General features: G+C 46.3%; 1 protein-coding gene across 1 annotated transcript in view; it reads right to left on the bottom strand.

Annotated features, from left to right (window-relative positions):
• Positions 1 to 203: 203 nt before the first annotated feature.
• AR (androgen receptor) overlaps positions 204 to 12596 on the bottom strand; it is a 128036-nt gene continuing 115643 nt past the window's right edge. The window contains exons 5-8 of the mRNA XM_072981277.2: positions 11393 to 11537; positions 9945 to 10075; positions 9181 to 9338; positions 204 to 5201 (exon numbers count right to left, since the gene is read on the bottom strand). Coding sequence (XP_072837378.2) covers positions 5046 to 5201; positions 9181 to 9338; positions 9945 to 10075; positions 11393 to 11537 — 590 coding nt within the window. The 3' untranslated portion in view covers positions 204 to 5045. The remainder of the gene's footprint in view (positions 5202 to 9180; positions 9339 to 9944; positions 10076 to 11392; positions 11538 to 12596) is intronic.

The raw sequence follows: 12596 nt of genomic DNA, 5'->3' as shown, positions 1-12596 counted from the left end.
CCCTCCTTGAACTCTCTCTCTCTCTCTCTCTCTTACTCACTCACTCACTCACTCACACACACACACACACCCCTTGGGAAGTCCCCATCTTACTATGTTTTTTTTAATAGAAAAATGACATACATGAAGGCCTTATATATATATATATATATATTTTAAAAATACATAAATGAATTAACAAACAAAACATGTCTTTCTAAAAAAAAAAAAGTGCCACAACCTTTTGTCATAACCAGTTGCCACTCAAAACGCTCGGCAGGGACGGGCTGAAGTCAAGCGTGAGGACAAGGGGTGCAATCCGTGGAGAGCTGCCAGGGACACAGACACAGGGTCCCGTGCCCCCCCCTCCCCCCCGGCGTGGCTTCCTAGGAAAGCAAAGCGAAGCGTGGGAGAGGATGACCGCTCCGGGACCCGGAAAGCAGGAGAGCCAAGAGGGCTCCCCCTTGGACGCCTTTGGACGCCCCCTACCAAGCCACCGTCCAGTACCTGAGCGCTGGTGTCCGCCACTCAGAACCTTGCCCCCCCCCGTGACTCTGCCACCCAGCCTCCTCTGGACCATGAGGTGAGCGGGCAGGGCCATCTCCTTGACCTTGCCATCACCTTGCACCCTGCTGCCCCTTCATCCAAGGCCCTGCTGGCTACTTTCAAGATGCTGTAGGTTCAACACGAAGGAGGCAGAGTGAAAGAGGAGCGTCGAACCAGCTGGGCATTAATGGGGAACCTACAAAGGGTCACCCTCTGCCTCCCCCCCCTCCAGCTCAGTACGGGTTTTAGGAAAACGGAAAACTGCTCCCCCTTTCTCGTGTGAAACCCCTTGCATGCGCAGAAAAGCTTTCGTGCTAAAGCAGGGGCCTTCTCTGTGCTGTCCCCCCTCCACGCAGCACTAGTGCAAATCAATTGGTAGCAGAGGCCCAGGCAGGGGCACACGTTGGGAGAAAAGAGGTTTTGGGACCTGCCAGTGCGGAAAAGAAGGAGCTTTTCACACACAGAATCTAGGCTGCAGGTCTATATCAAAAAACCCCTCAAAATGAAAAAGAGAAAAAAGAAATACTTATGCATGGCACTGGAGAAAACCTGATCCTAAATTATCCTAATGCACTGGATATTTTTCTCTCTCTTCCCCCCCCCCTTTAATTAGGTTACCTGCGACATCTCTTTTTATTTTATGTACACCCTCTTTGGCACCACCACGAAGAACACATTCTTTGAGTCAAAAATTGGCTGCAGCTGGGCAAGAGAAAGCACTAAAGCTGCATAAGGTGCATCACAGAAAAAAGACAGGATGCCCGCCACCCCCAGAGCCCCCCCCCCCCCACCGTGCACAGTTAAGGCAAACACAGGGGATCTATTCAGGAAAACAAGAAGACGAGAAGGGGTGATTGGGGGTGTGGACGCTGCAGATACAGGTAAGGCCTCTTTAAGGGCTGAAAGCCCAGAATCGTTTAAAGACAAGGGGCTGAACAAGAGAAGCTTTGCACTGGGGTGCCCTTGCCAGGCCAAACACCACAGGATGCCCGTGGCCTGGGATAAAATCATCCAAGAGATGATGGGAATTTTTTCTCTGCTGGCGTCCGAGCAAGGCTGTGGATCTCTCGTCCAGCCAGCAACTGGTGATGGAGCAAAGTGAAGGGGTCACTTACACTCCCCACCTCTACTGCTCCCCCCTCACCTGCCCTCATGAAAACAAGCGTGAAAGACGGGGCGAGCCTCAGAGATAATAATAATCTTAATTGTAGAACTGCAGAGCAGGAAGGGACCCTGGAGGTCATCAAGTCCAGCCCCTGTCAAGGTTACCCCATTGGGAATCTGGGTGCGCAACCACTTCCAAGCATTCTCCATAAGGCAACACATACAGGTGACCCCCCCTGCCAAATCCAGCACGTGTTAGCCTCAGAAACCTCTGCGAGAGGTCCGCTTCCTCAGAGGCAGGCAGGGCTTAGCAAGACAGGCTGGGGAAGGAGCAGGTCTTTCAAACAGGCCAAAGATGAGCCATGTTTTAAAAAGAAAGCCCAGCATCTCTCTGGCATGCAGTGAGATGCATCTTGCAAATCCTGGCTAGTATTATTTTTATACCAAGGGGTCGGAGAAAGTACCTTAGCTTGACAAGCAGATGCGTGCATCTGTGCTTTTATCTCCTTAACTCAGCTCCTCCCAGAAAACTTTTGCTGCAGGCCACAAGCAAACGTCAGCGGCAAGAACTTATGACCACAGCCGAGATCTCTCGTTGGCACGCCCAGCCTCGCTAACTAGTTCACAGTTGTTTTAATGAGAGACATTTCTGTCTTGCTTATGGCTGTCCTCTCCTCTCTTCCACCCATGGAAAAAAAACCTTGTGAATTTACTGACTTGGGGCCTGCAAGGAAAATGTAACTCCTAGGTCAGATCTGAAGATGATTTTTGAAGCGGGATCGTGGTTTCACCAGACATGAAGCATCCAAACCACACACCTTTATGGGGGGGGGGGGAGAGGAGAAAGGGTCTCCATTCCCAAATATTCTACCATCTTTTCACCCGAGTGGCCAGAGGATAAGCAAGCAATATCACAGCATCCCCCATATTATATAGAGATATATGCATATATATATTTAAAACAAAAACCACAGTTACAGGATTGAGGCAATTGCTCCTTCCAAAAACAGTGTGTTGTATATTAAACAACAACAATAATGCACCGTTTTTGGAAAACCAGCAAAAAGGACCACCAAGCTTCTGAATGGGTTTGAAGAAATGCAATTGGTGACATCACTAAAACAATGAGCACACCTGTGGTAGTCTCTTGTTTTGTTTTCTGGAGATTTTTGGGAGACAGGTCTTAGGTAACATAGCATCTCTACCAGACTCTGAATACTGGGCGGTTGTTTCTGTCGAATGCTGGGATGCCACAAGACCCATCAAGGCCGCAGAAATTGCCCAGTTACCCCTCAACAGAGGAACCAGGTGTAAACGACTGAGGGTGGACAAACCTGAAGCTCACATTAACCCATCCTGAGGCGTTAATTGATATTAACTTACCACATTTTGGAGATTTTTTAAAAGGACAAAGTCCCTCAAGAGTAAAAACAAAACAAAAATTAGAAATCAGGTGGGCTGCTCAACTTTTGCTATTTTATGCTTCTGCCTCAGAGATTAGGCTTAGAAGAAATAACGGATACCAACGAAGGGATTCTTAGGGGTGCCATCGTTATGAGAATGGATGAAAGATTTGCATATTCCAAGGACATGACCCAAAACACTGTGGTTCTTGTCAAAAGAATTACCCACACAGATTTCTTTCGAGAAGTAAGCCTGGGGATTCAACCAGGGCAGCTTGGGCTCTTTTTGACTCAACCCATGAGATCCTACGGCCAGCGAAGGGCTCGATGCTTTCACAAGCTTTCCGAGGGTCAATAGCATCGGCCTTTTGGCAAAAACCAGTTTCTACTATTTAATAGGAAATCCCAGGAAGAAAAAGAGGGCCTATCATGCTTTCCAGGTAAAGCAGGTGAGGTCCAAAGTACTGTGCAGTTTCTGAGGAGGCCTCTAAGCCAAGAGTTCTTGGTCAACTTCACTTCTTGGGCCTTCACCTGCAATGTTGGTGGCTCCAGGTGACACCCACCCACCCACCAGGTACCTTGGTCAGGCTACATTTTGTGGGAAGTGGAGCTAAGAGGCTGGTGACGCCACCAAGCAAAATGACACATGGAGGCAGGATGATCAGCACCGAGAACCCAAAGAGCTGCGTTCTCATCATCAGAGACACGGCCAAGAAAATGCTCAAAACTGGAATGTGTTCACATCCATTGGGCAAGGTTTTCTTCTGTTCTTACTTTCTTTCTTTTTCTTTTTAAAGCTTGGGTTCATGGTCCACAGAAGAAGGGAGGGGGGAAATTGCTGTAAGACAGACCTCAGCAGTCTTCAGGTTGAGAAGGTTAAGAAGCACCTCCAGTCCTTCTTCATGTTGTGTGTCCTGTTTGTGAACACAAAAGCTGCCGTATGGATCGGGCACTTTGAGTTGAGTAAATGTAGCGCTATGCACTTCCAAAGCACATGGGGACACAGTTTGCTGGCATAGCGGCAACAGCCAGGTGAGACACACAGCTTTGCGAGTACATCTGAAAGAGCAAGCCTGGGGCAGGGCGAGAGCAGAGGCATGCTCATGCCTCTGTCAGATGTCTGGACCACGACGGCCCTTCGTGCATAGTCAAGGCAAGAGTGGAGACCGGGTCTTCTCTGCATGCAGAAGTATGGCCCAGGCACATTCTTGTGAAATTAGAGTTTAGATACTTCCCATATGTTGGCACTTGGGTTCTGGACAGGTCACCTCTCCCTCTCTGTCTCTCAGAAATGGTCCACAATTTCTCCTGCATTCCAGGGAGCTGAGCGACCCCCTTGAAAAACATCATAACAGAGGAGCTCAAAAGGAACCATCACCCTCCTCCTCATTTCCCCCCCCCCCCAATCCCAACAGGAACCCTTGTGACTTAATTACCAACAGCCTTCTTTTTCGAAACCTTGGACTTCTGTCTGTTTCTCACTGAAGAAAGAAAAAGGAACGGCTAGAAAGACGGCCGCTCAAAGGAGATGCCCCCCTCTTCCCAAAGCGAAAGCTGGCGCAGGGCCACAGAAGCCACGGTGGGAAATGCACAAGTTCCAGAATTGTAAACAAGTGCACTTGAGCACCCTGCCACACCACCTCCACCAAAAGAAGAAGAAGAAGAAGAAGAAGAGAGAAGGTTGCAGGAGAATGGGGATCGGAACACATCACGAGCCATCCAAAACAGGCAAAAGGCAGGGCAGAGAACTCTATGTCGAGGGCGGCTCAGAGAGAAGAGAAAAGGCATGGCAGGGTGAGAGGGTGGCTGGACAGGAGAACCGCTGATAGAAACCCCAGCAGGTAGTTGTTTGTTTGTTTGTTTGTTTGTTACGACTGTGTATCTTTCCGATACAGCCTTCCCAAGGCACTGCAGTGCATAGTGCAGAGATGAGCGGGACAGGCGACGGCCAGGGACACCGGGCAGTGAAGGCAGCCGAGCCCGGGGTCGCCGAGGCTGACGTCCGCCTCCACCTCATTGCGTGTGGAAGTAGATGGGCTTCACTTTCCCAGAGAGGATCTTGGGCACTTGCACCGAGATGATCTCTGCCATCATTTCTGGGTAGTCCACGCTGACCATGTGGGCCTTGACCAAGAGGTCGAATGTAAACTGATGCAATTCTCTGGCAATCTGGGCAAAAGAGAAAGAGGGAAGAAAAGGTCACTGGTAACATACTGTAGGTGCCAAGACAAGCCCATCTCTTCCCCTCCCCATTTCTCTGGCAAACTCCTGCCCTTGGACGTTTAGTTCTGAGAGACCATGAGTGGCAGTTAGGTATCCTGGGAAGAGCTGGGGACTCTAGCAGAAACCCACCGAGATGTCTTAGGATCATAGAATCATGGAGTTGGAAGGGGCCTCCAGGGCTATCAAATCCAACCCCCTCTGCTCAAATCAAACCAACGCAGAACTGACAGATGGCTGTCCAATTTTCTCTTGATTGCTTCCATTCTGGTACTGCTCTAACAGTTAAGATGTTTTTCTTGGTATTCAGCCTAAATCTGGTTCAGAATCATAGAATAATTGAGTTGGAAGGGGGGCCCTATAAGGCAATTGAGTTTAATCCCCTGCTCAATGCAGGAATCCAGATCAAAGCAGATCTGAGAAGTGGCTCTCCAATCTAGTGCCTCCAGCGTTGGAGCGCTCACCACCTCCTGAGGTCATGGATTCTGTCATTGTGCTGCTCTAACAGTTAAGAGGTTTTTCCTGATATTCAGCTTCAATTTCTTTTCCTGTAGCTTCAGACCATGATGACATGTCCTGCACACAGGGATGATGGAGGACAGATCCTGCCCCATCTCTGCACAACTACCTTTCAAGTATTGAAAATGTGGTCTCCTGTCTCCCCCTCAGTGTTATTTTCTCAAGGCTAAACATGCCCAGTTCTTTCCGTCTTTCCCCATTGGGTTTAGAAGTTCAAGTTCCAGTTTCTCCCTCTCCCTCCTCCCTCCCCCCTGCCAGTTTCCAGTGGAAGTAAAGAGAGCACAAGACATTTTCAACCAGGACGTTCCCCTGGAAGAGCAACATCTGGGTGCTAAGGAAGACACCTGCCACCTTCAGCACCCAGGAAGAGATTTCTGTGCATGGAAAACAAAGAACAGGAAGGAAAAGGGTTCCGGCCCCCACATCTCCGGGGATGACCTTGGCCAAAGATTATGCACAATGAGCCCTGGGTGGGTTGTTTGTATCTTTCTTAACCAACCACCAATCCTTCTGTGCTTGCCCTGTGTGGGAGCAGGTGCTTTGCTTCTGAAGTGGAAAGAAGATGGCCAACGCTTTGGGTAGGGCTGGGCAAGGCAAGAGCTATTTGCCTCCCTCTGGGCAGGAGAAGACACATTTTTGTGGGGCCTTTACATCCCTCACAGAGGAGTCTTCTCATGTGAAGACTGCCTAAACTGATGAGAAGAAAGAAGGGAAAGCCATTAGTTTTCTTGCCATCCCAACGTCCCGCAAGGACGCTTTGTATTACCCTGAAAAATGGCAAAGAGGTCAACACAACAAATAGCAGGAGCAGAGCGTCCAGCTTAACCCTAAAAACCATCAATGGAACAGGATTTTGGCTAGGCTGGTTCCACGCTAACGGCGCTCAGTGTAAACCCCCAGGCTTTCTCCATTCACAGGCATAGGCACCTTCTGTCCTCCTATTCCTGTTTCAGAGCGGCGGCTTTGATCAGTGTGTGTTAGGCTGGATGAATCCTGCACAGCTTAGCACATGTTCCTTGCCGGCTTGAAGGTGGTTGTGGTTTTATTAGCAGGCTAATTTTCTTTCATTTGTCTTTATTAGACGAAGACACCTAAGCACATACACGGCTGAGACACCAGTGAAACAGAAGAGTGTGATATAGAATACTGTATTTATAGTAACATAAACAGGATGCTCTAAGGTGGAGGACATAGTACATGTTCTAAGAGAATGCCCCCTGGATGCAGATTTGAGGGATCACTATCTTAAAGACTTAAGAGATCAAGAATAATTCCTCTTTAGATATGGTTTTATTTCTTCTCGCTGGCATAGACTACTGTATACCCTACAGCAGTGGTCCCCAACCTTGGGCCACCAGATGTTCTTAGATTACAACTCCCAGAAGCCTTCACCACCACCTCTGCTGGCCAGGATTTCTGGGAGTTGAAGTCCAAGAACATCTGGAGGCCCAAGGTTGGGGACCACTGCCCTACAGGACCACTAAATTCGTTAAACAAGCCATGGAAAGATGGAACTCATTGGCCGTTTCATAATCTCTCCAAGTGAATTTTTTTCTGGGTTGTACTGATCAATTATATTTATGGAATAAGCCATTAATTCTGTGTGTTTAAGGAAGTTTATGCCTTTGTCCGCACTTAACACTTTCCTGATTCAAAAGGTCTCTCTGGTACCACATGATTTATTAGCTGCGCGTTTCCGCCTTTCCGGGGCCAATTGCCATTTCTTGAGAGGAGCAGGGAGAAAGGGCATCATGTGATCTGTGTTGGTCCACATGCCAAGGGTGTATCCCACCAGCGGGTGCTCCATGTACAAGCATTTTCTGGAGATGGGTAAAATCGGATTTCTGGGTCATGTACCAATTAAGAGTCCTGGAGATAAGGACTGCTCCAAATTTGTGAGGCAAAAGAATATGCCGTGGTTTCACATGTCCTGCTAATTGATTAGCAACCCTAAGCGGTGCCTTTGATCTTTATGGGCTTGGAACCTTTTTCAAATGAAATGAAGGCCTCAAGCAGTTTTCTTGAGGGTTGACCACAGTTGCTGTGAAGCCAAGAAAGGGGCTGCAGAAGCAAGCAGAGACTGTGTGGAGAGGAGGGAGTCAGGACATACCGACCGATGGTATGTCGGTTGAGGAAACTGGCTTACACCAACCCTGACCTTGGGGACCTCTGGCTCAATATGGTCTACACAGACAACAGTTCCTTGGGGTTCTGGATAGGACACCTTCTCAACCTTGCCCTATGCAGAGACGGTGGAAGTCAGACCTGGGTGGATATAAGGAATCTCAAAATAAAATTCTCCCTATCAGCCCTTTTCCAAATCTCTCTATGCCAAGAATCTGTACTTTGATGTCCCCTGAACTAATGATATCTCCTAGCTTCCCACAAAAACTAAACACTGGCCTTCTTTGTCTCTTCCCATTTCAAGTTGGGTTTTTTTGCCTATTGTTCTGCCAACTTCTGTGCAGTTTCTGTGTATCCCAATGGATCCTGCGTAGGAAAGATAACATCCTGCACAGGAATTGTAACAATCTTCTGTTGTGCAGGATTTGACCTGCTCCTGTCTTTCTTCAAAACCTGAGGCTGATTCACAGAATCAAGAGAACGACTGAGTTGGAAGGGTCCTCTGAGGCCATTGAATCCAACCCCCCCTGCTCAAGGCAGGAATCCAAATCAAAGCAGATCAGACAGTTGTTTGTCCAATTTTTTTCTTGATGGCCTCCAGCGTTAGAGCACCCACCACCTCCCGAGGTCGTGGCTTCCATTGTTGTACTGCTCTAACAGTTAAAAAGTATTTCCTGATACTCAGCCTGAACTGGCTTCTTGTAGACTGAGCTCATTATTATATGTCCTGCCCTCTAAACATATTCAAATGGTAAGAAATAATATGCCAATAGTTTTGGAGCCTCTGGAGGTCTTTTTTTCTGCCATCAGAAAGTCTTCACACCTCGCACAGGCTTTCCGTGTTGGAAACTCCAAAACGGACTCTGGAAGGACATCTACACCCTATGGTTATGTGGCCCCGCTATAATCCCTCTGGCTCCATCGTACAGAATTGTGGGGTCTGTCATTTGGGAGAAGTCCACAGAAATTTCTGCTGCAGTTAAGAGGATCATGTCAATGCTCTTAGCCGAAAATGCCAATTCCCTCATAAAATTATAAATCTCAGTATTCCTCAGGACGGAACCATCAAAAGTTAAAGTGGCGCCCTTATTGCTCTGACTGCGTAGCCTAGATGCACTCCGGCAGCCTTTGAAAAACGTATTGATGTTTTATGCTTCCCTCGCCCTGTGCCTCGGGATTAAGAAACGCCTCCGTCTAATCAGATTCTACAAGACATGCACCCAAGGTTGTTAATCATCTCTCTACATGTGTGGTCACCCTTCCCTCCCCCAAACTCTTAACTTACAGGCTGCACAGAGTCCAGGAGCTTCGTGAGCTGGTAGAAGCGGCGAGAACAGGATGTGGGGTTCTTCCTCTTGCAGGCAATGATACGATCGAGTTCCTTTATGTAGTTCATCCGCAGTTCATCAAAAAACTTCTGGTTCTTCAGGCCATCCACTGGAACTGGTGCAGAAGGAAAGCAAAAACAACCGGGTGTAGAAGCAACCAGCACCAACCAGTAAGGAGAGAACAGATAGAATGGCAGGCAAGAATACCAGTAAACACAGTATGTGTGTGTGTGTGTGTGTGGGGGGGGGAACCAAAGGGTCATGTCTACACATTGGACGTCAAGCCTAAAAATCTGCAGGTGACATTTTTGCAAAATCGCCAATCTATGAATTGCAGGAAGTAAATTAGTAGCAATTGGCAACTGTTTTAATTGGTAGCCAAAGATTTTGAAATTTATTCCGGTTGCTGAAATTTGCATGGGTGTGTGTGGAAATGACCTGATCTCCTTTCCATATTCTTTTAATTGCTTGCTTTAATGTTTGTTAATTTTTGTACTTTATGTATTTTGGAGGTTAGCTGTTGATGGAATGCTTGTTTTTGTTGTCATTAAAAACTGTTATTTATATTCTGATGCTGTAGCTCTTGACAAAATAGTTGTTACATGGAAACAGCAGCATGACAATCTTTTGTTACATGTCTTTCTATTTCCTCTTCTTTTTCTTTTTCAAAGTGAAGGGGGAGGGAGAAAGAATATCATATGAAAATGAAGTCCCTACTTACTAATACTGAAGAGGAGAAGAGCTTTCATACAGAGAAATTCTTGGGGAGTGATCTGAAGCCATCCAAATTCTTGAGACAAATGTCGCATCCTGACACACTGACTGTACATCCTGGATTTGTGCATCCGGTACCTAAGTGGGGGAGATATACAGGAGAACACCAGCAAGAAAGTTTAATAATAATAATAATTTTAGAAGCCTCGAAAATTCTTTGCTGTTATTGAGTTGCAGCATTCACGCTATTCTGGGCAGGATGCAAGACAGAAAGTGGTCCAAAATAGGAAGATCTGTGAAAGTTTAAAGTGTTCAAGATGCTCCTGACTTTTTCTTAGGAAAAAAAAAATTCAACACACTTAGATTCCAATGACAGTAAAACAAGACAACGATGATGCGTGGAGCACCTCTTTCAGATTGTACATGTCACCCAACCTACATGCCAAGGTTCTGGCTTTTCCCTCTGCACTAAATCCTGCCCCCTCTTTAATCCAGTTTGATGAACCCAGAAGACCCACAAAGCTGCCCAGAATCATCATCTGGTTGTTGTCCTAGCCTGTAATGAAAGGGTAACAACAAGGAAATTTCTCTATTTCCCTGCTGACATCCCACATCAGTAAATGAATACCAAAACAACACTTCTATTGTTATGCTGCTGGCAGCAGACAACTTCTCTTGCTTGAGCCTCTGTTCATTCCTGCTGGTTTTATTGTTCATTGAGCTGTGTGAATCTTTTCTGCACAATTGATTTCCCAGGTCAAGAGCAAAGCTGAGTAAGCAGAAGGGAGCCCTGAACCTACAGATTTACCAAGCAGAGGTTGTAAATAATACAGGACGTTTAATGTCTTCAGTGACCATAATTACTTTTGCATTTAACAGGAAAGATGCAGCTAATCCTTTTAAAAACAGTGTTTTGAAACTAGTGCTAGAAGGTTAAAAAAAAACCCCATATTTCCAAAATATGATTCTTCAGGTTGGTTTGTCCTGCTGTTGATAAAAAAAAAAAAAAAAACACAACACACACCCTTGATTTTAAGTTTAACATGTTAAATGCAACGTGTTATTTCCAAGTCCTGTTGCAGACATGGGATGTCAAAGCCCTCAGCTTTGAGCAGATGGTCTCAATTCAGTGATTCTAACTCTGGCTCAATCCAAGATTCAAAGTGCAGACTACAATATACATACTCTGTATACATCTTGACAGATGCTCACCCCCACGTCTTGATTAAAAACTGCCAAGGAAGGAGGGGCCACCAAGATCTGAAGCAGGTCCCCCCCCCTTCCAATGTCAAACGGCCAACAAGAGCTGGAGGCCCATAAATGAACCATCCTCCTCTTCCAGCAAATGACTACAGAGCATCCGACCCACCTTCAGCCTTAAGTCCATGTGACGTGTCATTGGAAAATATCAGCGGTCAATAAGAAAAGGCATTACAAACAAAAATAAGAACTTACTCGTTGAAGACCAAGTCGGGGGCAAAGTAAAGCATCCGGGAGTTCACATTGGTGAAAGACCTCCACCCCATGGCGAAGATCATCAGCCCCATCCAGGAATACTGAATGATGGCCATTTGGTCATCCACATGAAGGTTGCGGAACCCTACGGAGAAGAGGCGCAGACAGAAACCTGGTCAGCCGAGATGCAGAGACTACTCTGTGCTCACATTCTTTAACAGGAAAGCCCTGATGCATTAAAAAAAACTAATATATTTGGGACTAGGATATTGTCGGCTGGTAGCTACTTGTCAAGAAGACTTTTTGAGCCTTAGCAGCTCCCTTGCAAAGCCATTACATCCAGGGTCTATTTTTTAATCTATAAAGATGAGAGACTGAGAGAGAGAACCTGCAGTTTTTTATAGGTATGTGACAAATACCTGCAGATCTTCTCATTTTCTGCAATTTTCTAATTATTAGCACACCAAGGCTCACCTCCTCTCAGTGCTGGCAAGATCTCTCAATGTCTCATGAAAACAAGACTTCCTCCCTTTAATTTTTTTGTGCAGGGAAGTACCAAACTCTGCATAGCTTTGTGTGCTTTCTGATGAATCTTGAAGAAAGAAGATGCCCTTTTGTGCAGGGATTCATATCAATCTGGTTGGGTTTTTTTCTGCCCGTTCCGGAGGGGATACTGTTCAGGACAGTGATAATCCTGCACAGTGTGGCATTTTTTTCCAGAAAACGTTGGCCATGGAACATCTGAGAAATCCTGCAATATATCCCATGAAATTTCTTTGGAAAAATAAAAATTCACACAAAGACATCTCACTGCAAGGAGAAAAGAAAGATTCCCCCCTCCCCCCATCCAGTGTTGTTTGTTTCTCCCATAGAAGCAAGCAGATTGTGTACAGCATGAAACAGAGTTTTGTTACCTTATCATTACATATGCTATCAATTACACATGCTAACTTTCCATTTATACTACACCATCTGGCAAGATACATGATTCACATGCCCTATGGTTTTGGACAGATGTGTGAATCTTCTAGATTGTGGAGCCCTCACTGTCCCAAGTCAAGAATCCTTTACTGGACCCTGGTTAAGCAAGACGTAGCTTTGCTCAGGTGAAATGACTGAAAGAAAATTATGTAATCTGATATTACCTTACAGTGAAATAGGTCATGTGCAAGCCATATACCCACTGATTATACTCAAAATTATT

The sequence above is a fragment of the Pogona vitticeps genome, chromosome 11, assembly GCF_051106095.1.
Source record: "Pogona vitticeps strain Pit_001003342236 chromosome 11, PviZW2.1, whole genome shotgun sequence".
Lineage (NCBI taxonomy): Eukaryota > Metazoa > Chordata > Lepidosauria > Squamata > Agamidae > Pogona > Pogona vitticeps.
This window is presented reverse-complemented; position numbering and strand designations above follow the sequence as displayed.